A 24,000-nucleotide genomic window follows, 5' to 3' on the forward strand; every position below is an offset into this window, starting at 1 on the left:
GCTCCCTCCGGGTGCAGTCGGGAGCGTGAGTCCACTTCCTCTTACCAAAATAACAACAACAACAACAACAGTGATAACCCCCCCCCCCCCCCCCCACAGCTTTGTGTGCTACCAGTTCCCCGGTTACCGCGGTTACCAGTACATCATGGAGTGCGACCGCCACGGAGGAGACTTCAAGCACTTCAGGGAGTTTGGGTCTCACTGCCAGACGCCCCAGATCCAGTCCATCCGCCGTGTGCAGCAGTAACCAGCCCCCCCCCCCCTCTGACCCTTCACCTTTGACCTCTGCTGCTCCCAGTGAATAAACTTAAACCCGATGACTTGCTCTGGTGTCAGTTTACTACATAAAGGTTATAATGCATAAATGTTATAATGCATAAATGTTATAATGCATAAAGGTTATAATGCATAAAGGTTATAATTAGGGATGGGTATCATTTGGGTTTTTCCCGATACCGGTGCTAAACCGGTACTTTTAAAACGATACCGGTGCCTAAACGGTGCCTGAACCGATACTCTTTTTTTTTAAACGCACAATGAGGACATTAAAAACCTCTTTGGCCATATTCCCTGTAGAAGCCGTTATCATGGAGCACCGACACACAACGGATATCAGACTGTTAACATACACAATATATGTTCTCCATTATATGTGATATGTATTGTCATGTGCAGACCTTATAGGGTTAATCCTGTCACTGTGTTGATGGGCAAAGAGAACAACCAATCAGAGGGACTGAAGATGACACGTGACAAATAAAGTTTTGCTTCTGACAGCCAGTTACACTGAAACAAAGTGACGCCCCACGGGACCGCTGGACACCAACACATCTGCTAGCAGACTGTCACGCTCGTAGCTACGAGCTATCTTAAACATGGTTATAATGGCTAATTTATTATTTCTTGGGCTACTTTTATGAATGCAAGACTTCAACGATACGGTACAAATCGGAGTTCAGGCTGCTCGTCATCATCGGTCTCCCCGTGTTCAGGGGGACCGGTGACGGTCTCCCCGTCGGCCCAGCCTGACGCTGGTGTGCTCCACACGGGCTCACGCCGTCACACACGGCCACGCCTCCGCTGTCAGAGTTACATATGAGAGGCTCGTAACCTGCTGACAGGGCGGAGTCACCTGCTGACAGGGCGGAGTCACCTGCTGACAGGGCGGAGTCACCTGCTGACAGGGCGGAGTCACCTGAGAAGTTCACAACAATAGTTTTTTTCAATTTCAATTGGCTCAGGCACCGGAAGGAAGCACCGAAATGTGCGTTGGGTTTCGGTCCGGGTAATACCGGTTGTATTGGAACCGGTACCACATTGGCACTGGTTTCCGGTACCCAACCCTAGTTATAATACATAAAGGTTATAATGCATAAAGGTTATAGTGCATAACAGTAATAATGCATAAAGGTTATAGTGCATAAAGGTGATAATGCATAACATGTATAATACATACATGTTATAATGCATACAGGTTATAATGCATAAAGTGTATAATGAATAGTGTATAATGCATAAAGGTTATAATGCATAAAGTGTATAATGAATATAGTGTATAATTCATAAAGGTGATCATACATAAAGGTTATAATGCACAAAGGTCATAATGTTATATAAAGGCTATTATATATTATATATTTATCATATGTATGTTGTTTATTTACATTAGATGGTATTTATATGTATTATTATACTGAATATTATTATATATATTATATTAATATACTGAATTGTATGAGTAAGATTTATAAATGTATTGTTGGTATTTTGGTTGAATTTCATCAAATCGAGGCGCAGTACCGGTACCGGCCAGGAGGCGGCACCACGCTTCCACGCTAAGCGGGAGCGTCCTGCGGGGAAAGCCCCCGAGCGGCCACACTGACCACCAGAGCCGCGCGTCATCATAACGACATTAAAGACTTTATACTAGGGCTGTCAATCGATTAAAAAAAATTAACTAATTAATCGCACATTTTGAAATTTATTAATCACGATTAAAAGTTTTTTTTTCTTCTAAAGACTAAATCTTCTAAATGAAGGAGTAATCCCTTCAGACAGCGTGTATTTCAGACACTTGTTTAATTGTACTCTTTTTTAAAGACAAAACTTCACACAGAGCTGTGTTTTCAAAGAGGCTCCTACCTATAAAGTGCCAGCGAGGTATTTAATATCGTGGATGATAAATTGTTTCTTCAGTGAAACACCAGATTGGTAAGAAAAGGTATATTGAGACCCCATTGGTCCTGTCATCTTTAACATTGAACAGCAGAACCAGTGGCCTTGGGAAACTGACTGACATTCACATATGTCACGTTCACCCTCTGGAGGCTGGGGGCATTTTCTCGATTTTACAAAAAAATGTAAATTCACCTTTTAAAGTCTTTTGCATGTGACACATCCCAGTGTTTCCCCACCATTCTATCAGGGTGAGGCCCCGCCCCCCTGTCATGTTCTCTATCGCGCCAGATTACAGCAGAAGTAATGTACGGTTCTTTCCTTAAAGACGTCTTTGTTCTTTATTAAACTAAACGTCTGTTGTTGGTCGTCTCTCCAGCAGAAGTAATGTACGGTTCTTTCCTTAGAGACGTGTTTGTTCTTTATTAAACTAAACGTCTGTTGTTGGTCGTCTCTCCAGCAGAAGTAATGTACGGTTCTTTCCTTAGAGACGTCTTTGTTCTTTATTAAACTAAACGTCTGTTGTTGGTCGTCTCCAGCAGAAGTAATGTACGGTTCTTTCCTTAGAGACGTCTTTGTTCTTTATTAAACTAAACGCCTGTTGTTGGTCGCCTCCAGCAGAAGTAATGTACGGTTCTTTCCTGAAAGACGTCTTTGTTCTTTATTAAACTGAACGTCTGTTGTTGGTCGCCTCCAGCAGAAGTAATGTACGGTTCTTTCCTTAGAGACCTCTTTGTTCTTTATTAAACTAAACGTCTGTTGTTGGTCGTCTCCAGCAGAAGTAATGTACGGTTCTTTCCTTAAAGACGCCTTTGTTCTTTATTAAACTAAACGTCTGTTGTTGGTCGCCTCCAGCAGAAGTAATGTACGGTTCTTTCCTTAGAGACGTCTTTGTTCTTTATTAAACTAAACGCCTGTTGTTGGTCGTCTCTACAGCAGAAGTAATGTACGGTTCTTTCCTTAGAGACGTCTTTGTTCTTTATTAAACTAAACGTCTGTTGTTGGTCGTCTCTCCAGCAGAAGTAATGTACGGTTCTTTCCTTAGAGACGCATTTGTTCTTTATTAAACTAAACGCCTGTTGTTGGTCGCTCTCCAGCAGAAGTAATGTACGGTTCTTTCCTTAGAGACGCCTTTGTTCTTTATTAAACTAAACGTCTGTTGTTGGTCGTCTCTCCAGCAGAAGTAATGTACGGTTCTTTCCTTAGAGACGTCTTTGTTCTTTATTAAACTAAACGTCTGTTGTTGGTCGTCTCTCCAGCAGAAGTAATGTACGGTTCTTTCCTTAGAGACGTCTTTGTTCTTTATTAAACTAAACGTCTGTTGTTGGTCGTCTCTCCAGCAGAAGTAATGTACGGTTCTTTCCTTAGAGACGTCTTTGTTCTTTATTAAACTAAACGTCTGTTGTTGGTCGACTCCAGCAGAAGTAATGTACGGTTCTTTCCTTAGAGACGTCTTTGTTCTTTATTAAACTAAACGTCTGTTGTTGGTCGTTTCTCTAGCAGAAGTAATGTACGGTTCTTTCCTTAGAGACGTCTTTGTTCTTTATTAAACTAAACTTCTGTTGTTGGTCGTCTCTCCAGCAGAAGTAATGTACGGTTCTTTCCTTAGAGACGTCTTTGTTCTTTATTAAACTAAACGTCTGTTGTTGGTCGTCTCTCCAGCAGAAGTAATGTACGGTTCTTTCCTTAGAGACGTCTTTGTTCTTTATTAAACTAAACGTCTGTTGTTGGTCGTCTCTGCAGCAGAAGTAATGTACGGTTCTTTCCTTAGAGACGTCTTTGTTCTTTATTAAACTAAACGTCTGTTGTTGGTCGTCTCCAGCAGAAGTAATGTACGGTTCTTTCCTTAGAGACGTCTTTGTTCTTTATTGAACTAAACGTCTGTTGTTGGTCGCCCTACAGCAGAAGTAATGTACGGTTCTTTCCTTCAAGACGTGTTTGTTCTTTATTAAACTAAACGTCTGTTGTTGGTCGTCTCTCCAGCAGAAGTAATGTACGGTTCTTTCCTTAGAGACGTCTTTGTTCTTTATTAAACTAAATGTCTGTTGTTGGTCGTCTCTACAGCAGAAGTAATGTACGGTTCTTTCCTTAGAGACGTCTTTGTTCTTTATTAAACTAAACGTCTGTTGTTGGGCATCGCTCCAGCAGAAGTAATGTACGGTTCTTTCCTTAGAGACGTCTTTGTTCTTTATTAAACTAAACGTCTGTTGTTGGTCGTCTCTCTAGCAGAAGTAATGTACGGTTCTTTCCTTAGAGACGTCTTTGTTCTTTATTAAACTAAACATCTGTTGTTGGTCGTCTCTCCAGCAGAAGTAATGTACGGTTCTTTCCTTAGAGACGTCTTTGTTCTTTATTAAACTAAACGTCTGTTGTTGGTCGCCTCCAGCAGAAATAATGTACGGTTCTTTCCTTAAAGACGTCTTTGTTCTTTATTAAACTAAACGCCTGTTGTTGGTCGCTCTCCAGCAGAAGTAATGTACGGTTCTTTCCTTAGAGACGTCTTTGTTCTTTATTAAACTAAACGTCTGTTGTTGGTCGACTCTACATCAGAAGTAATGTACGGTTCTTTCCTTAGAGACGTCTTTGTTCTTTATTAAACTAAACGTCTGTTGTTGGTCGTCTCCAGCAGAAGTAATGTACGGTTCTTTCCTTAGAGACGTCTTTGTTCTTTATTAAACTAAACGTCTGTTGTTGGTCGTCCCTCCAGCAGAAGTAATGTACGGTTCTTTCCTTAGAGACGTCTTTGTTCTTTATTAAACTAAACGTCTGTTGTTGGTCGTCTCTCCAGCAGAAGTAATGTACGGTTCTTTCCTTCAAGACGTCTTTGTTCTTTATTAAACTAAACGTCTGTTGTTGGTCGTCTCTACAGCAGAAGTAATGTACGGTTCTTTCCTTAGAGACGTCTTTGTTCTTTATTAAACTAAACGTCTGTTGTTGGTCGTCTCTCCAGCAGCATGTTATTCTGTCTCTAGTGTCGGTCACTCTTCTCTCCGTCTCGCGCGCCGCAGAGCTCCATGCCGGCGTGTCTGCGCGCGCATCGGGCGGAGCAACAACAAAGTCCCCTGCACCTTCCGCCCCGCGTCACCGACACGTCGCCCTCTGCTTCTCTGTGAATATCGCGGAGCAGACGGGAGGAAGGAGGCGGACTGCCGCGGCTTGACACTCAGAGGAGTGAAACAACTTCAACGACACCGGAAGTAAACAAAGTTGCGTTAATTGCGTTAAAATATTTTAGTGCGTTAATCGCGGCCAAATTAATCGCATAGATTAACGCGTTAACGCTGACAGCCCTACTTTATACACCTGCAGCTGCAGGCCCGGCTGCACAGGTCGCTCCTCAACGTGCTAAATAAATAAATAAATAACAACATGTGTCGTAACGCGTGTTCATAAACAGAAGTCCCCTTTCTCCCCGCTCTGAGTCCGGCTCCAGCCAGCAGCGAGCCGCTCCGGGTTTTACGAGCCTCTCCCCCGCCGCAGTGGGAGGAAGTTGGACCCACAAAGCAAGCAGTGCCGCTGTGCTAGCACAAATATATATAAATACACACGCACAGAAAAATACACCAAACTAGAGGGACTTCTACTGGGAAACTATGCGGCACATTGGAGCTGTAGAGCGGGCAGTTTAGCCGGAAGAGGAGCGGACTCTGGAAGACGCTCCAGGGAGGCGGTGGGACGCGCAGCTGCTTAGCCGGAGAGAGAGCTCTCTAGCGCGGGTAGCCGGGCAGCCAGGAGCCGCTCGGTCGTCTCGTCTGGTTCTCGTCGTTTTTCCCCAGCGTCGACGTCCCGGAGGAGGAGGCAGCGTGGTGTTTCTATTTAATTTTTTAAAACACCATAAATGTGTCTCCTTGTTATTTAAATAAGATTTCACGCCAGAGAGAAGTTTTAACAAGATACCCCCTCCCCCCCCGCCTCCCCCACCTCCACCGACATCAGCGTCACCACCAACCCGCACTCAGTCGCTCTCTGCTGGGTCTGCATGCGAGGAGGGACCCCCTCCCTTTCACAACCGGGGTAACTCAGCCACAGACGATGGATTAATTTCTGCGACTTTCTCTGTGTTCTTGAACCCTTTTATTTTATTTTGTCTTCCTCTCTTTTGCACGCTTCATTTTTCGGAGGGGGTGGGGGGGTCTTTGAAATACTTCCCCAAAATAAACGAAGCGGACTCCGTTAGCTCGTTAACGAAAACACGGAATCGAGCCCGAGCAGCCGTTAAAGGGCTGCTGCTCGCGGCAGCTCGTGGCCGCCGGTCACCGGGACGTCCTTCCACACACCTCGGCCGCCGTTAAATAAAACTCGATGTATTTATCGATTAATCACCTCTTCTTCTGAGGGAGTTAGCCTAACTGGCTAGCTAGCTTCGCTGCTAACTAGCAGGCGGACCCAAAAATATATCGATCTCCCCTCGCACCCCCTCCCTCGAGGCTAAAACAAGGATCAGTCTCGGGATAAATCAATTAGCTTCATCTAAACCGCTTAAGGTGATTAATGACGTCTTTTTAGGGTGTTTTTTGTGTGTATTTTGTTTTATTATTGTGTGATTGTATTTAAAGGAATTTAAACCGGAAGCGGCGACGGAAACAATTGAACCTACACACAAAAATAATAGCGAGCATTATAATAACTCTACATCTTATTATCCTCGTTGCTGCTGCAGCAGCTGAGACGTCGAGGAGGAGGAAGTCACACCTCGAGGCTCCGGACCGACCTGTCGACGCCTCCTTTTATCCCGGCTGAGAGCCCCACGTGTTCCTCATCATTCCGGGTTTCCAGGAGCCTCTCGGATCCACCTCGCCTCTCAGAGACCTGCACATGCTGCACACCACTGGTGTTTTTTGGGGGCCACATTTCCACCCAGAGGGACCAGGCGGGACCCCCAGAGGCCGAGGACCCTGACAGCTGTCTCTCTCTCCGCATCCAGCGAAGGACAATTTCCCCTTTGTTATTAAACTAAACGTCTGTTGTTGGTCGTCTCTCCAGCAGAAGTAATGTACGGTTCTTTCCTTAGAGGCGTCTTTGTTCTTTATTAAACTAACCGTGTTTTGTTGGCCGTCTCTAACAGAAGTAATGTCACGGTTCTTTCCTTAGAGGCGTCTTTGTTCTTTATTAAACTAAACGTCTGTTGTTGATCGTCTCCAGCAGAAGTAATGTGCGGTTCTATCCTTAGAGACGTCTTTGTTCTTTATTAAACTAAACGTCTGTTGTTGGTCGTCTCTACAGCAGCAGTAATGTACGGTTCTTTCCTTAGAGACCTCTCTGTTCTTTATTAAACTAAACGTCTGTTGTTGGTCGTCTCTACAGCAGAAGTAATGTACGGTTCTTTCCTTAGAGACGTCTTTGTTCTTTATTAAACTAAACGTCTGTTGTTGGTCGCTCTCCAGCAGAAGTAATGTACGGTTCTTTCCTTAGAGACGTCTTTGTTCTTTATTAAACTAAACGTCTGTTGTTGGTCGTCTCTCAGCAGAAGTAATGTACGGTTCTTTCCTTAGAGACGTCTTTGTTCTTTATTAAACTAAACGTCTGTTGTTGGTCGTCTCTCCAGCAGAAGTAATGTACGGTTCTTTCCTTAGAGCGTCTTTGTTCTTTATTAAACTAACGTCTGTTGTTGGTCGTCTCTCAGCAGAAGTAATGTACGGTTCTTTCCTTAGAGACGTCTTTGTTCTTTATTAAACTAAACGTCTGTTGTTGGTCGCTCTCCAGCAGAAGTAATGTACGGTTCTTTCCTTAGAGACGTCTTTGTTCTTTATTAAACTAAACGTCTGTTGTTGGTCGCCTCCAGCAGAAGTAATGTACGGTTCTTTCCTTAGAGCGTCTTTGTTCTTTATTAAACTAAACGTCTGTTGTTGGTCGCCCTCCAGCAGAAGTAATGTACAGTTCTTTCCTTAGAGACGTCTTTGTTCTTTATTTAACTAAACGTCTGTTGTTGGTCGTCTCCAGCAGAAGTAATGTACGGTTCTTTCCTTAGAGGCGTCTTTGTTCTTTATTAAACTAAACGTCTGTTGTTGGTCGCTCTCCAGCAGAAGTAATGTACGGTTCTTTCCTTAGAGACGTCTTTGTTCTTTATTAAACTAAATGTCTGTTGTTGGTCGTCTCCAGCAGAAGTAATGTTCGGTTCTTTCCTTAGAGCGTCTTTGTTCTTTATTAAACTAAACGTCTGTTGTTGGTCCTCTCTCCAGCAGAAGTAATGTACGGTTCTTTCCTTAGAGACGTCTTTGTTCTTTATTAAACTAAACGTCTGTTGTTGGTCTCTCCAGCAGAAGTAATGTACGGTTCTTTCCTTAGAGCGTCTTTGTTCTTTATTAAACTAAACGTCTGTTGTTGGTCGTCTCCAGCAGAAGTAATATACGGTTCTTTCCTTAGAGACGTCTTTGTTCTTTATTAAACTAAACGTCTGTTGTTGGTCGTCTCTAGCAGAAGTAATGTACGGTTCTTTCCTTAGAGGCGTATTTGTTCTTTATTAAACTAAACGTCTGTTGTTGGTCTCTCCAGCAGAAGTAATGTACGGTTCTTTCCTTAGAGACGTCTTTGTTCTTTATTAAACTAAACGTCTGTTGTTGGTCGTCTCCAGCAGAAGTAATGTACGGTTCTTTCCTTAGAGACGTCTTTGTTCTTTATTAAACTAAACGTGTGTTGTTGGTCGTCTCCAGCAGAAGTAATGTACGGTTCTTTCCTTGAGACGTCTTTGTTCTTTATTAAACTAAACGTCTGTTGTTGGTCTCTCCAGCAGAAGTAATGTACGGTTCTTTCCTTAGAGACGTCGTTGTTCTTTATTAAACTAAACGTCTGTTGTTGGTCGTCTCCAGCAGAAGTAATGTACGGTTCTTTCCTTCAAGATGTCTTTGTTCTTTATTAAACTAAACGTCTGTTGTTGGTCGTCTCCAGCAGAAGTAATGTACGGTTCTTTCCTTAGAGACGTCTTTGTTCTTTATTAAACTAAACGTCTGTTGTTGGTCGTCTCCAGCAGAAGTAATGTACGGTTCTTTCCTTAGAGACGTGTTTGTTCTTTATTAAACTAAACGTCTGTTGTTGGTCGTCTCCAGCAGAAGTAATGTACGGTTCTTTCCTTCAAGACGTGTTTGTTCTTTATTAAACTAAACGTCTGTTGTTGGTCGTCTCTCCAGCAGAAGTAATGTCGGTTCTTTCCTTAGAGACGTCTTTGTTCTTTATTAAACTAAACGTCTGTTGTTGGTCGTCTCCAGCAGAAGTAATGTACGGTTCTTTCCTTAGAGGCGTCTTTGTTCTTTATTAAACTAAGCGTCTGTTGTTGGTCGTCTCCAGCAGAAGTAATGTACGGTTCTTTCCTTAGAGACGTCTTTGTTCTTTATTAAACTAAACGTCTGTTGTTGGTCGTCTCCAGCAGAAGAACTGTGCGGTTCTTTCCTTAGAGACGTCTTTGTTCTTTATTAAACTAAACGTCTGTTGTTGGTCGTCTCCAGCAGAAGTAATGTACGGTTCTTTCCTTAGAGCGTCTTTGTTCTTTATTAAACTAAACGTCTGTTGTTGGTCGTCTCCAGCAGAAGTAATGTACGGTTCTTTCCTTAGAGACGTCTTTGTTCTTTATTAAACTAAACGTCTGTTGTTGGTCGGCTCTCCAGCAGAAGTAATGTACGGTTCTTTCCTTAGAGACGTCTTTGTTCTTTATTAAACTAAACGTCTGTTGTTGGTCGTCTCTACAGCAGAAGTAATGTACGGTTCTTTCCTTAGAGGCGTCTTTGTTCTTTATTAAACTAAACGTCTGTTGTTGGTCGTCTCTACAGCAGAAGTAATGTACGGTTCTTTCCTTAGAGACGTCTTTGTTCTTTATTAAACTAAACGTCTGTTGTTGGTCGTCTCCAGCAGCATGTCATTCTGTCTCTAGTGTCGGTCACTCTTCTCTTCTCTCCGTCTCGCGCGCCGCAGAGCTCCATGCCGGCGTGTCTGCGCGCGCATCGGGCGGAGCAACAACAAAGTCCCCTTCACCTTCCGCCCCACGTCACCGACACGTCGCCCTCTGCTTCTCTGTGAATATCGCGGAGCAGACGGGAGGAAGGAGGCGGACTGCCGCGGCTTGACACTCAGAGGAGTGAAACAACTTCAACGACACCGGAAGTAAACAAAGTTGCGTTAATTGCGTTAAAATATTTTAGTGCGTTAATCGCGGCCAAATTAATCGCATAGATTAACGCGTTAACGCTGACAGCCCTACTTTATACACCTGCAGCTGCAGGCCCGGCTGCACAGGTCGCTCCTCAACGTGCTAAATAAATAAATAAATAACAACATGTGTCGTAACGCGTGTTCATAAACAGAAGTCCCCTTTCTCCCCGCTCTGAGTCCGGCTCCAGCCAGCAGCGAGCCGCTCCGGGTTTTACGAGCCTCTCCCCCGCCGCAGTGGGAGGAAGTTGGACCCACAAAGCAAGCAGTGCCGCTGTGCTAGCACAAATATATATAAATATACACACGCACAGAAAAATACACCAAACTAGAGGGACTTCTACTGGGAAACTATGCGGCACATTGGAGCTGTAGAGCGGGCAGTTTAGCCGGAAGAGGAGCGGACTCTGGAAGACGCTCCAGGGAGGCGGTGGGACGCGCAGCTGCTTAGCCGGAGAGAGAGCTCTCTAGCGCGGGTAGCCGGGCAGCCAGGAGCCGCTCGGTCGTCTCGTCTGGTTCTCGTCGTTTTTCCCCAGCGTCGACGTCCCGGAGGAGGAGGCAGCGTGGTGTTTCTATTTAATTTTTTAAAACACCATAAATGTGTCTCCTTGTTATTTAAATAAGATTTCACGCCAGAGAGAAGTTTTAACAAGATACCCCCCCCCTCCCCCCCCGCCTCCCCCACCTCCACCGACATCAGCGTCACCACCAACCCGCACTCAGTCGCTCTCTGCTGGGTCTGCATGCGAGGAGGGACCCCCTCCCTTTCACAACGGGGTAACTCAGCCACAGACGATGGATTAATTTCTGCGACTTTCTCTGTGTTCTTGAACCCTTTTATTTTATTTTGTCTTCCTCTCTTTTGCACGCTTCATTTTTCGGAGGGGGTGGGGGGGTCTTTGAAATACTTCCCCAAAATAAACGAAGCGGACTCCGTTAGCTCGTTAACGAAAACACGGAATCGAGCCCGAGCAGCCGTTAAAGGGCTGCTGCTCGCGGCAGCTCGTGGCCGCCGGTCACCGGGACGTCCTTCCACACACCTCGGCCGCCGTTAAATAAAACTCGATGTATTTATCGATTAATCACCTCTTCTTCTGAGGGAGTTAGCCTAACTGGCTAGCTAGCTTCGCTGCTAACTAGCAGGCGGACCCAAAAATATATCGATCTCCCCTCGCACCCCCCCTCCCCCTCGAGGCTAAAACAAGGATCAGTCTCGGGATAAATCAATTAGCTTCATCTAAACCGCTTAAGGTGATTAATGACGTCTTTTTAGGGTGTTTTTTGTGTGTATTTTGTTTTATTATTGTGTGATTGTATTTAAAGGAATTTAAACCGGAAGCGGCGACGGAAACAATTGAACCTACACACAAAAAAATAATAGCGAGCATTATAATAACTCTACATCTTATTATCCTCGTTGCTGCTGCAGCAGCTGAGACGTCGAGGAGGAGGAAGTCACACCTCGAGGCTCCGGACCGACCTGTCGACGCCTCCTTTTATCCCGGCTGAGAGCCCCACGTGTCCCTCATCATTCCGGGTTTCCAGGAGCCTCTCGGATCCACCTCGCCTCTCAGAGACCTGCACATGCTGCACACCACTGGTGTTTTTTGGGGGCCACATTTCCACCCAGAGGGACCAGGCGGGACCCCCTGAAGGCCCGCAGGACCCTGACAGCTGTCTCTCTCTCCGCATCCAGCGAAGGACAACTAAGCTACAGGAATCTGCTTCATTTGTATTCGTTCCTCCTTCGACGCGACCTGCATGCTGTGTTCTCTCGACATGGGGGCCCCGTGATGGGAGTCTGAGGGCGACACGACACCTCCCCCCGCCGCCCCTCTGTTCATGCTGCTCGTGTCTAGCAGAGGAGGACGTTGTTGTTATTTTTAATTCCCCTAAAAGACAACAACAACACACCCGGTTGTTTATCATCGATCGGCTCGTCCCGGGTGAAGATGGCGGACCTGGAAGCGGTGCTCGCGGACGTCAGCTACCTGATGGCGATGGAGAAGAGCAAGTCCACCCCGGCGGCCCGCGCGAGCAAGAAGATCATCCTGCCGGAGCCCAGGTAGGCAGCTCGGCGCGCGCGTGTGTGTGTGTGTGTGAGCGTGTGCGTGAGCGTGCGTGTGTGTGTGTGTATGTATGTGCATGCAGCCGTGCAAGGCGATGGAGGCTGCTCTCCACGATAGAAGCTACAATAGGACTCATTTACTGTTGTTGTTGTTGTGCAAACACAAACCAACATGCAGCTTCATGAGCATCACTAAACAACAACAAGAACAGCTGTGACTTCATTCCTCAGATACATAGCTGTAGCCCCCCCCCCCCTCTAATCAATACCCCTCATGTACATGTTCACGTGGGGCGTTCAGGTTCCTCCCCCCATGTACATGTTCCCGTGGGGCGTTCAGGTTCCTCCCCCCATGTACATGTTCCCGTGGGGCGTTCAGGTTCCTCCCCCCATGTACATGTTCCTGTGGGGCGTTCAGGTTCCTCCCCCCATGTACATGTTCCTGTGGGGCGTTCAGGGTCCTCGCCCCATGTACATGTTCCCGTGGGGCGTTCAGGGTCCTCCCCCCCATGTACATGTTCCCGTGGGGCGTTCAGGGTCCTCCCCCCATGTACATGTTCCCGTGGGGTGTTCAGGGTCCTCCCCCCATGTACATGTTCCCGTGGGGCGTTCAGGGTCCTCCCCCCATGTACATGTTCCCATGGGGCGTTCAGGGTCCTCCCCCCATGTACATGTTCATGTGGGGGGTTCAGGTTCCTCCCCCCCATGTACATGTTCACGTGGGGCGTTCAGGTTCCTCCCCCCATGGACATGTTCATGTGGGGGGTTCAGGGTCCTCGCCCCATGTACATGTTCCCGTGGGGCGTTCAGGTTCCTCCCCCCATGTACATGTTCCCGTGGGGCGTTCAGGTTCCTCCCCCCATGTACATGTTCCTGTGAGGCGTTCAGGGTCCTCGCCCCATGTACATGTTCCCGTGGGGCGTTCAGGTTCCTCCCCCCATGTACATGTTCCCGTGGGGCGTTCAGGGTCCTCGCCCCATGTACATGTTCCCGTGGGGCGTTCAGGGTCCTCCGCCCATGTACATGTTCCCGTGGGGCGTTCAGGGTCCTCCCCCCATGTACATGTTCATGTGGGGGGTTCAGGTTCCTCCCCCCATGTACATGTTCCCATGGGGCGTTCAGGGTCCTCCCCCGATGTACATGTTCATGTGGGGGGTTCAGGTTCCTCCCCCCCATGTACATGTTCATGTGGGGGGTTCAGGTTCCTCCCCCCATGTACATGTTCCCGTGGGGCGTTCAGGGTCCTCGCCCCATGTACATGTTCATGTGGGGGGTTCAGGTTCCTCCCCCCCATGTACATGTTCCCGTGGGGCGTTCAGGGTCCTCCCCCCATGTACATGTTCATGTGGGGGGTTCAGGTTCCTCCCCCCCATGTACATGTTCCCATGGGGCGTTCAGGTTCCTCCCCCCATGGACCTGTTCATGTGGGGGGTTCAGGGTCCTCGCCCCATGTACATGTTCCCGTGGGGCGTTCAGGGTCCTCGCCCCATGTACATGTTCCCGTGGGGCGTTCAGGGTCCTCGCCCCATGTACATGTTCCCGTGGGGCGTTCAGGGTCCTCGCCCCATGTACATGTTCCCGTGGGGCGTTCAGGGTCCTCGCCCCATGTACATGTTCCCGTGGGGCGTTCAGGGTCCTCGCCCCATGTACATGTTCCCGTGGGGCGTTCAGGGTCCTCGCCCCATGTACATGTTCCCGTGGGGCGTTCAGGGTCCTCGCCCCATGTACATGTTCCCGTGGGGCGTTCAGGTTCCTCCCCCCATGTACATGTTCCTGTGAGGCGTTCAGGGTCCTCGCCCCATGTACATGTTCCGTGGGCGTTCAGGGTCCTCGCCCATGTACATGTTCCGTGGGCGTTCAGGGTCCTCCCCATGTACATGTTCCGTGGGCGTTCAGGTCCTCCCCATGTACATGTTCCTGGCGTTCAGGTTCCTCCCCATGTACATGTTCCTGTGGGCGTTCAGGTCCTCCCCATGTACATGTTCCGTGGCGTTCAGGGTCCTCCCCATGTACATGTTCCTGTGGGCGTTCAGGTCCTCCCCATGTACATGTTCCGTGGTGTTCAGGTCCTCCCCATGTACATGTTCCGTGGCGTTCAGGGTCCTCCCCATGTACATGTTCCATGGGGCGTTCAGGGTCCTCCCCCCATGTACATGTTCATGTGGGGGTTCAGGTTCCTCCCCATGTACATGTTCCGTGGCGTTCAGGTTTCCTCCCCATGTACATGTTCATGGGGTTCAGGGTCCTCGCCCATGTACATGTTCCTGGCGTTCAGGTTCCTCCCCATGTACATGTTCCCGTGGGCGTTCAGGTTCCTCGCCCATGTACATGTTCCGTGGGCGTTCAGGTCCTCGCCCCATGTACATGTTCCCGTGGGGCGTTCAGGTTCCTCCCCCCATGTACATGTTCCCGTGGGGCGTTCAGGTTCCTCCCCCATGTACATGTTCCCGTGGGGCGTTCAGGGTCCTCGTCCTTGATGCAGCTCTCCATCAGCATGTGCCGCTCTTGATGGACTCCATCACTACGCAGCAGCTCCTCCAGCGTCATGGATTCATTAAATATATTAAAGAGGCTCAAAGGTTCTTCAGATGCATAATTATATATATATATATTATTGATATATATATATAAATAATGTATTTATATATATTTATATGTGTACATAATTTATATATACATTATTTATTTATATATAACGTATATACATTATTTATTTATATATAAATAATGTATATACGTTATATATATATATATAAATATGTGTGTACATAATTTATACATATTTATATAAATAACTAATGTAATTATATATATATATAAATTATTTATTTATACATACATTATTTAAAGTTCCAGTTGCTGATATGTTAAGAGTTTAGATTGATGATTTTAATCGATGGTAAAAAACTGAAATGTTTCTTTAACTGTTAACAGGAACAATAATTAAGATTATTTTTATTATTAAAGCTACTTATTTCACACCAGGAGTTTATCTCTCCCCCTTTGAGACCCTCCCTCTCCCCTCTTTCTCTCCTCTCGTCTCTCTCCTCTGTCTCTCTCTCGTCTCTCCTCTCTCTCTCTCCTCCCTCTCTCCTCTCTCTCTGGTGTACATCTATATGATCCTCTTCCTTCCCGTCTCTTTACTGGTCGTGGTTAAGCTTCCTGAGGAAGCTTTTAGTGAAGCTTGAGACCAGAGTCGTGTTCCTGTGGTCGGATACGCCGGCTTTACGCTTTAAAACGTGTGTTTAGCTTCTTCCTCGGTGATTGATGCAATTATTATTAATTATTAATATTGAGCTTTTTGTTTGGATATCTTCATGCAACAATTAAAGTGTGATGAACTCAACAAATAAACATTAAATTCAAAATAGGAAGAGAAAATGTAAATAATCTGTGAGGTCAGAGCTGAAGTCCCGCCCCTTAAAAGCCGACTGGCCAATCGTAGCGCTGCAATCACAACGTTAGCATGTCTGTTTACGCTAACAGCAGCAGGGGGCGGGGCTTATCCAAGGTACTCATCATGAGGGAAGCGGTCATGTGAGTGTTGGTGAAACATGAACCCTCAGTAGTCCATGATTGATGAATAACTGATCGATCAATAGAGCTGGCGGCTCGTTAGCGTATTGATCCGCCGCTAAGTCTCCTCGTTAAGAAAACACCTGATCTGAGGATTTGGGCCCACAAGGTCACACACACACACACACACACACACACACACACACACACACAGGCTCGACCTCGTCTTTGATGAACATTTGAAACGATTATAATCTACAACATGTTTTTAAGTTTACCAGCGTAGTAAATAAATATAATTAAATGAGGGCGCCATGTTTTAAATGTGTAAGTTGTGTAGTCACGGTGGTCTGAATCAATGATGACGTCATCGTTTAGGAGCATTTCATGTTTTCTGTAACACAATCTGATGAAAGTAAAGAACCGATCAGGATCAATAGCCACACGATGTGTTCACGGACCGTCGTAAAGAGGAAAACCTGGCGGATAATGAGCCGGTTCCAGCTCCCGGTTGAGGGTCACACGGGGTTAATGCGTCCTGTTTCCATAGCAACAGGCTCTCCGCTGGCGAGGCGGCTCATGAAGAGGCTTCATGCTGGATGTGAAGCTCTAGAGCCACCTGGAGCCAGAGAGACCCCTCAAGACCTCCTCAAGACCTTAAACCAGGCCCCCTCCAGACCTCCTCAAGACCTTAAACCAGGCCCCCTCCAGACCTCCTCAAGACCTTAAACCAGGCCCCCTCCAGACCTCCTCAAGACCTTAAACCAGGCCCCCTCAAGACCTCCTCAAGACCTTAAACCAGGCCCCCTCAAGACCTCCTCAAGACCTTAAACCAGGCCCCCTCAAGACCTCCTCAAGACCTTAAACCAGACCCCCTCAAGACCTCCTCAAGACCTTAAACCAGGCCCCCTCAAGACCTCCTCAAGACCTTAAACCAGGCCCCCTCAAGACCTCCTCAAGACCTTAAACCAGACCCCCTCAAGACCTTAAACCAGGCCTCCTCAAGACCTCCTCAAGACCTTAAACCAGGCCCCCTCCAGACCTCCTCAAGACCTTAAACCAGGCCCCCTCAAGACCTCCTCAAGACCTTAAACCAGGCCCCCTCAAGACCTCCTCAAGACCTTAAACCAGACCCCCTCAAGACCTCCTCAAGACCTTAAACCAGACCCCCTCAAGACCTCCTCAAGACCTTAAACCAGACCTCCTCAAGACCTTAAACCAGGCCCCCTCAAGACCTCCTCAAGACCTTAAACCAGGCCCCCTCAAGACCTCCTCAAGACCTTAAACCAGGCACCCTCAAGACCTCCTCAAGACCTTAAACCAGGCCCCCTCCAGACCTCCTCAAGACCTTAAACCAGGCCCCCTCAAGACCTCCTCAAGACCTTAAACCAGGCCCCTCCAGACCTCCTCAAGACCTTAAACCAGGCCCCCTCCAGACCTCCTCAAGACCTTAAACCAGGCCCCCTCAAGACCTCCTCAAGACCTTAAACCAGGCCCCCTCAAGACCTCCTCAAGACCTTAAACCAGGTCCCCTCAAGACCTCCTCAAGACCGTAAACCAGGTCCCCTCAAGACCTCCTCAAGACCGTAAACCAGGCCCCCTCCAGACCTCCTCAAGACCTTAAACCAGACCCCCTCAAGACCTCCTCAAGACCTTAAACCAGGCCCCCTCAAGACCTCCTCAAGACCTTAAACCAGGTCCCCTCAAGACCTCCTCAAGACCGTAAACCAGGCCCCCTCCAGAACTCCTCAAGACCTTAAACCAGGCCCCCTCAAGACCTCCTTAAGACCTTAAACCAGACCCCCTCAAGACCTCCTCAAGACCTTAAACCAGGCCCCCTCAAGACCTCCTTAAGACCTTAAACCAGACCCCCTCAAGACCTCCTCAAAGACCGTAAACCAGGCCCCCTCAAGACCTCCTTAAGACCTTAAACCAGACCCCCTCAAGACCTCCTCAAGACCTTAAACCAGGCCCCCTCAAGACCTCCTCAAGACCTTAAACCAGACCCCCTCAAGACCTCCTTAAGACCTTAAACCAGGCCCCCTCAAGACCTCCTCAAGACTTTAAACCAGACCCCCTCAAGACCTCCTTAAGACCTTAAACCAGGCCCCCTCAAGACCTTAAACCAGACCCCCTCAAGACCTCCTCAAGACCTTAAACAAGACCTCCTCAAGACCTCCTCAAGACCTTAAACCAGGCCCCCTCAAGACCTCCTTAAGACCTTAAACCAGGCCCCCTCAAGACCTCCTCAAGACCTTAAACCAGGCCTCCTCAAGACCTTAAACCAGGCCCCCTCAAGACCTCCTTAAGACCTTAAACCAGGCCCCCTCAAGACCTTAAACCAGGCCCCCTCAAGACCTCCTCAAAGAACTTTAGACCTCCTTAAAGTTCCTTAGACCTCCTTGGAGACTCGGCTCCGGTCTAGCGGTTCCCCCTGCGTGGTTCTCCGGAGGTGTCGTAGCGCTGCCACATTCCCGCCGTGTGCTCTGGCGAGGAGGTGAGACTTTGGAGGCGGGGCTTCGGGGATCGGACCACCGGGCGCTTGAGTCTGTCGAGGTCTCATCCAGGGGGGGGGGGGGGGGGGCATCGTTCACTACGGAGAATAAAGAGAGTTTCAACCTGTAGGAACACACTTCTCCCAGAATGCAATAGTGGGAGGTTTGATTTCCATCATAAAGATCAGAAATAGATCTGCTGCCCGGGTCCCACTGTGTTGTTGTTGTTGAGTGTTGGCCACAATAGGGGAACATTGATGGAACGTTCAGGGTCTCGTTCCCAGGAGAACTCGTGTACTTCGCTCTGTTTCTGCTGAGTTGGCAGTTTTTCTGTTTTTTGCAGAACTTCCAGCGATTTATTTTTATTTGTTTTCAGGAAGTTTAACAATAGTTCACTGACTCACCAGCAGGGGGTCAGTTCCTTTATTATTATATTATACTGCATATTAAACTATGTATTCTATATTATACTCTTAATTGTATAAAGTAGTTTTAGTCGTTAGTTTTCTTACTTCACTTCAGACCTTTTAGAGTCCCTCTATAAACGTGTAATATTACACACTTGTGTGTGTGTATATATATATATGTATACACATAGGTATACATGTATATGATACTTCTGTGTACCTCTACATGGTTTCTTCCCTCGCTGAGCGGTAGAATTGAAGCTTCTCTGAAACTGGCTTCATCTTTCACAACCTGAAACCTGACAGCGATGCATTCAGGCGCCGAGCGGCAGCCGGAAAAACCGGTTTCATCTCGTTTGTGTGTCGAAGCTGAAGTGACATGCGGAGCATTTCAGGTCTGTTTGGTTTTATTATTGTCACAGAGATATAGAGGTTTATTTATATATTTATCATCAAAGACCACAGAGAGATGATGCGTTCAGGTGTCGTCTCGTGAAACGGAGTGTTGGTGATGGACTAGAATACATCCCGATGTTAGAGGTGGATTCTGACGTTCGCCTGGAGCTCGTTGTGACTCGTGATGACGTGAGACGGCGTGTTGAATGAGTCCTTGAACACAACACAATGAGGTCCTGAACGCACCACTCAGTCAAACAGAAGACATGTGAATACACACGTCACGTTCAGGAGCGTCACGTTACACACCGTTTATATACGAGGGTCAGGGGCCGTCGGCCGCTGCAGTGGCTTCTGGGAGTTTCTCTGAAAACGGGTCACGCGGAGGAGGCTGGTGTTGTGATGGTGCTCAGTGAGGATGGAGGGGTCGGGCTGGAAGGGTGGAGGGGTCGGAGTGGAGTGGAGTGGAGGGGTCTGGGTGGAGGGGTCGGAGTGGAGGGGTGGAGGGGGGGGGGGAACAGCTGGTCCCGCTGGGGCGGAGGTAATGGAGGCGGAGTTACGTAACCACCGCCACGAGTAAGGAGCAGTGCATTATGGGTCCTCGTCTGCATCCGACCGACACTCGATCGAGGACTCTTGATGTCCTCCACGTGTCTCTGTGCAGCGCCCCCTAGAGGGGGAACCATGCGCTACACCGGCTACCGCCAACCCCATAGCTGTCAATCCAGTGTCATCCAGGAGACCGTGACACCGTGACACCGTGACATCGTGACACCGTGACATCGTGACACCGTGACACCGTGACATCGTGACACCGTGACACCGTGACATCGTGACATCGTGACACCGTGACATCGTGACACCGTGACATTGTGACATCCTGACATCGTGACACCGTGACACCGTGACATCGTGACACCGTGACACCGTGACACGTGACATCGTGACACCGTGACACCGTGACACCGTGACATCGTGACACCGTGACATCGTGACACCGTGACATTGTGACATCCTGACATCGTGACACCGTGACACCGTGACATCGTGACACCGTGACACCGTGACACCGTGACACCGTGACACCGTGACACCGTGACACCGTGACACCGTGACATCGTGACACCGTGACACGTGACACCGTGACATCGTGACACAGTGACACCGTGACACAGTGACACCGTGACACCGTGACACAGTGACACCGTGACACCGTGACACCGTGACACCGTGACACCGTGACATCGTGACATCGTGACATCATGACATCATGACGCTTCTCTGATCATGTGACTGAACAACCAATCAGTGTTTAGACCAACAGGAGGAGAGCTACTAACGTTAGCTAGTAACCTTAGCTCGGTGCGTTCAGGCTCTGCTCAGTGAACATGAGTACTGGGTCATGTGTCCACCCCTCTGGTCCCTCAACGTGTCTTTCCCGCTGACCTTGTTCATGTAATAACTAAATATAGATTGTATTCATTCGAACTTTTCTAAAACACACACACACACACATACATACATACACACACATACACACATACACACACACACATACATACATACATACACACACACACATACATACATACATACACACACACACACACACACACCCTCCGGGGCGTCGGGGGGCGTCCGACGTGTGAAGCTTCAGCTAACGGAGGTTATCGCTCTTTTTTATTATTATTAGAAAGACGTGTTAAAATATTATCCAGCCACCCCCCCCCCCCCTCCTCACACACACACACACATACACACACACACACAGACACTCACTTTAAGCTGTAAAACAACCCGTGGCGCTGCGCCGACCGCACTGGAGTCAGACTTACCGTAAACGTCTCAATACGGCGCCCAGAAGAGGTCATTTATTATTATCTATTATTTATTATCATAACGTGTTTTTTAATTTTCTTTTTTTTATATTATGTATTTTTATAATTTAAATTTTTAATTCATTCTATTTTTATTATTATTTATGAATTATTCATTTAAATTTTGCATTTAAATGTATTTATTTTTTATTGTCTATTTTAATTATTATTATTATTATTATTATTATTATTATTATTATCTGTTGTTGTTGTCAGCTGCTCATGATTCAGCAGCTCTGCACACGGCCCTCTGAAACAGGAAGTGAGCACTTCCTCTAGTTCCTGTCGCTGAGCGTCTCACATTGTGACCCGGGACCACTAGACCAGGTCTTCATTGTGACCCGGGACCACTAGACCAGGTCTTCATTGTGGCCCGGGACCACTAGACCAGGTCTTCATTGTGACCCGGGACCACTAGACCAGGTCTTCATTGTGACCCGGGACCACTAGACCAGGTCTTTATTGTGACCCGGGACCACTAGACCAGGTCTTCATTGTGACCCGGGACCACTAGACCAGGTCTTCATTGTGACCCGGGACCACTAGACCAGGTCTTCATTGTGACCCGGGACCACTAGACCAGGTCTTGATTTATATTCTGGATATAAACCTTTAATGATCCGTTAGAGCAAAACACAGATTATTCTTTATTACATTTAATAAACATCGTCAGATATAAAGAGAACATATTAAATATGATTTAAACTACTGAGAAGAAGGAATACTGAAACATGACCACCAGGGGGCTCCTCTGGTTGTATAGAAGTCTATGCTTCATATGTTAAAGCTGCATTCTCTCTCCTGACCACCAGGGGCCGACTCCGCTGGTTGTATAGAAGTATAATGGCTCTCCCTGAGGTCAAGATTCAAGATTCAAGATTCAAGATGTTTTATTTGTCACATACACACACAGGGTGTGCAGTGAAATGAAAGTGGCAATGCTCAGCAGGAATGTGCAAGGGCAACAAGTACACACTATTTACAATAAAAAACAACACAATATTTACAGTAAGTGTGTGTGTGTGTGTGTGTGTGTGTGTGCCTAAGAGGGGCAGTTGTGTGGGTCTATGTGGGGGTCCTGGTGAGGTCGGAGTTCACAATCCTGATGGCCTGAGGAAAGAAACTCCGTCTCAGTCTCTCTGTTCTTGCAGCGTGACTACGGAGGCGCCTGCCTGACCGCAGCAGCTGAAACAGTCTGTTGTTGGGGTGGTGAGGATCCTTCATGATCCTGCCGGCTCTGGTTCTGCACCTCCTGGTGTACAAGTCCTGCAGGGTGGGAGTGTAGTTCAATAGTGCGCTCAGCCGAACGCACTACTCTCTGCAGAGCCTTCCTGTCCTGAGCGGAGCAGTTGCCAAACCAGGCTGTGATGCTTCCTGTCAGGACGCCTCTACAGCTCCAGAGTAGAAGGACTGAAGGATCCTCTGGGAAACTTTAAATTTCCTCAGCTGCCTGAGGTGGTAGAGGCGCTGCCTTGCCTTTCTCACCAGAGTGTCACGTGTGTTGTTGACCATGTCAGATCCTCGGTGATGTGGACTCCCAGGTATTTATACCGCTCACCCTCTCCACAGTAGTCCCGTTAATCCCCAGTGGTGAGTACGTCCTCTGTTGTTGTACCCTCCTAAAGTCCACAATCAGCTCCTTAGTTTTGGTGACATTCATGATGAGGCTGTTGTCCTGGCACCAGAGTGACAGATCAGCAACTTCCTCCAGGTAGGCCTTTTCGTCGTTGTCGGAGATCAGGCCCACCACCACTGTGTCATCCGCAAACTTGATGATGGTGTTGGAGCTGAACCTGGCCACACAGTCATGTGTGTACAGGGAGTACAGTAGGGGCTGAGGACGCAACCCTGGGGGATCCTGTGTTCAGGGTGAGGATCTGGAGGTGTGTCTGCCCACCCTGACCACCTGTGGCCTGGCGGTCAGGAAGTCCAGGATCCAAGCACACAGCGGGGTGTTCAGTCCCAGCTCAATCAGCTTGCCGCCAGTCTGGAGGGACTATGGTGTTGAAAGCTGAACTATAATCAATGAACAGCAGTCTCACATAGCCCCCTCTGGCTGTCCAGATGAGAGAGTGTGGTGTGCAGTACCTGGGAGACAGCATCATCCGTGGATCTGTTTGGGCGATAAGCAAACTGCAGCGGGTCCATGGAGGAAGGGAGGAAGGCGCAGATGTAGTCCTTTATCAGCCTCTCAGCATTTCATGACCACCGAGGTGAGGCCACCGGTCGGTAGTCATTCATACATGCTGGAGAAGCATTCTTGGGCACAGGGACAATAGTGGATCTCTTGAAGCAGGCGGGGACCACGGACTCAGCCAGGAGAGGTTGAATATTGTGGTGAACACTGGAGCTAGCTGGTTAGCACAGGTCTTCAGTACTCGCCCAGATATGCCATCTGGACCTGCAGCTTTCCTGGTGTTCACCCTCAACAGAGCCCTCCTCACACTGTGCTCGGTCACAGAGAGTGTGTGTTCGTCCCCAGCGGTAGAACTCACCTCGGCTACGCTAACGGTGTTGTTGTTAGCCGGCGAGCTAGCGCTGTTGTTGCTAGCCTCAAACCGTGCATAAAATGAGTTCAGGTCGTCCGCTAGGGATGCGTCGGCACTCACCATAGCGCGGGGTCTGCTCTGGTAGTCTGTGATAGTCCGTAGCCCCTGCCATAGGCGCCTGGTGTCGCGCTGCTCCATCTGTGATTCCACTCTGTCTCGGTCCCAGGTCTTCTACACAGTGATGGTCAAACAGACCATAATACTCTCCTCCTCTGAGGTGTGGAGCCTCTCTGGGGCCTCAGGGTGTTAATGGGCCCCGTGGAGGAGCCGCTAATTGATTCATTCTCCCAGACTGTCGTCTTCGTTAACACCCGGGGCAGCATACTGGGGGGCGGGGCCTGGGGGGCGGGGCGAGTCCCAAACTAAGGTCAGGATCACACA

General features: G+C 48.0%; 2 protein-coding genes across 2 annotated transcripts in view; both read left to right on the top strand.

Moving 5' to 3' along the window:
• Nucleotides 1-325, top strand: part of cryba4 (crystallin, beta A4) — a 5,135-nt gene extending 4,810 nt beyond the window's left edge. Inside the window, 2 exon segments of the mRNA XM_056432997.1 lie at nucleotides 1-25; nucleotides 100-325. The exon segment at nucleotides 1-25 is cut by the window's left edge and continues 118 nt beyond it. Coding sequence (XP_056288972.1) covers nucleotides 1-25; nucleotides 100-247 — 173 coding nt within the window. The 3' untranslated portion in view covers nucleotides 248-325.
• A 10,193-nt stretch (nucleotides 326-10,518) lies between these two features.
• The window catches only part of LOC130205726 (beta-adrenergic receptor kinase 2-like), a 28,814-nt gene continuing 15,332 nt past the window's right edge, over nucleotides 10,519-24,000 (top strand). The window contains exons 1-2 of the mRNA XM_056433225.1: nucleotides 10,519-11,562; nucleotides 11,741-12,376. Coding sequence (XP_056289200.1) covers nucleotides 12,264-12,376 — 113 coding nt within the window. The 5' untranslated portion in view covers nucleotides 10,519-11,562; nucleotides 11,741-12,263. The remainder of the gene's footprint in view (nucleotides 11,563-11,740; nucleotides 12,377-24,000) is intronic.

The sequence above is a fragment of the Pseudoliparis swirei genome, chromosome 15, assembly GCF_029220125.1.
Source record: "Pseudoliparis swirei isolate HS2019 ecotype Mariana Trench chromosome 15, NWPU_hadal_v1, whole genome shotgun sequence".
Taxonomy (NCBI): domain Eukaryota; kingdom Metazoa; phylum Chordata; class Actinopteri; order Perciformes; family Liparidae; genus Pseudoliparis; species Pseudoliparis swirei.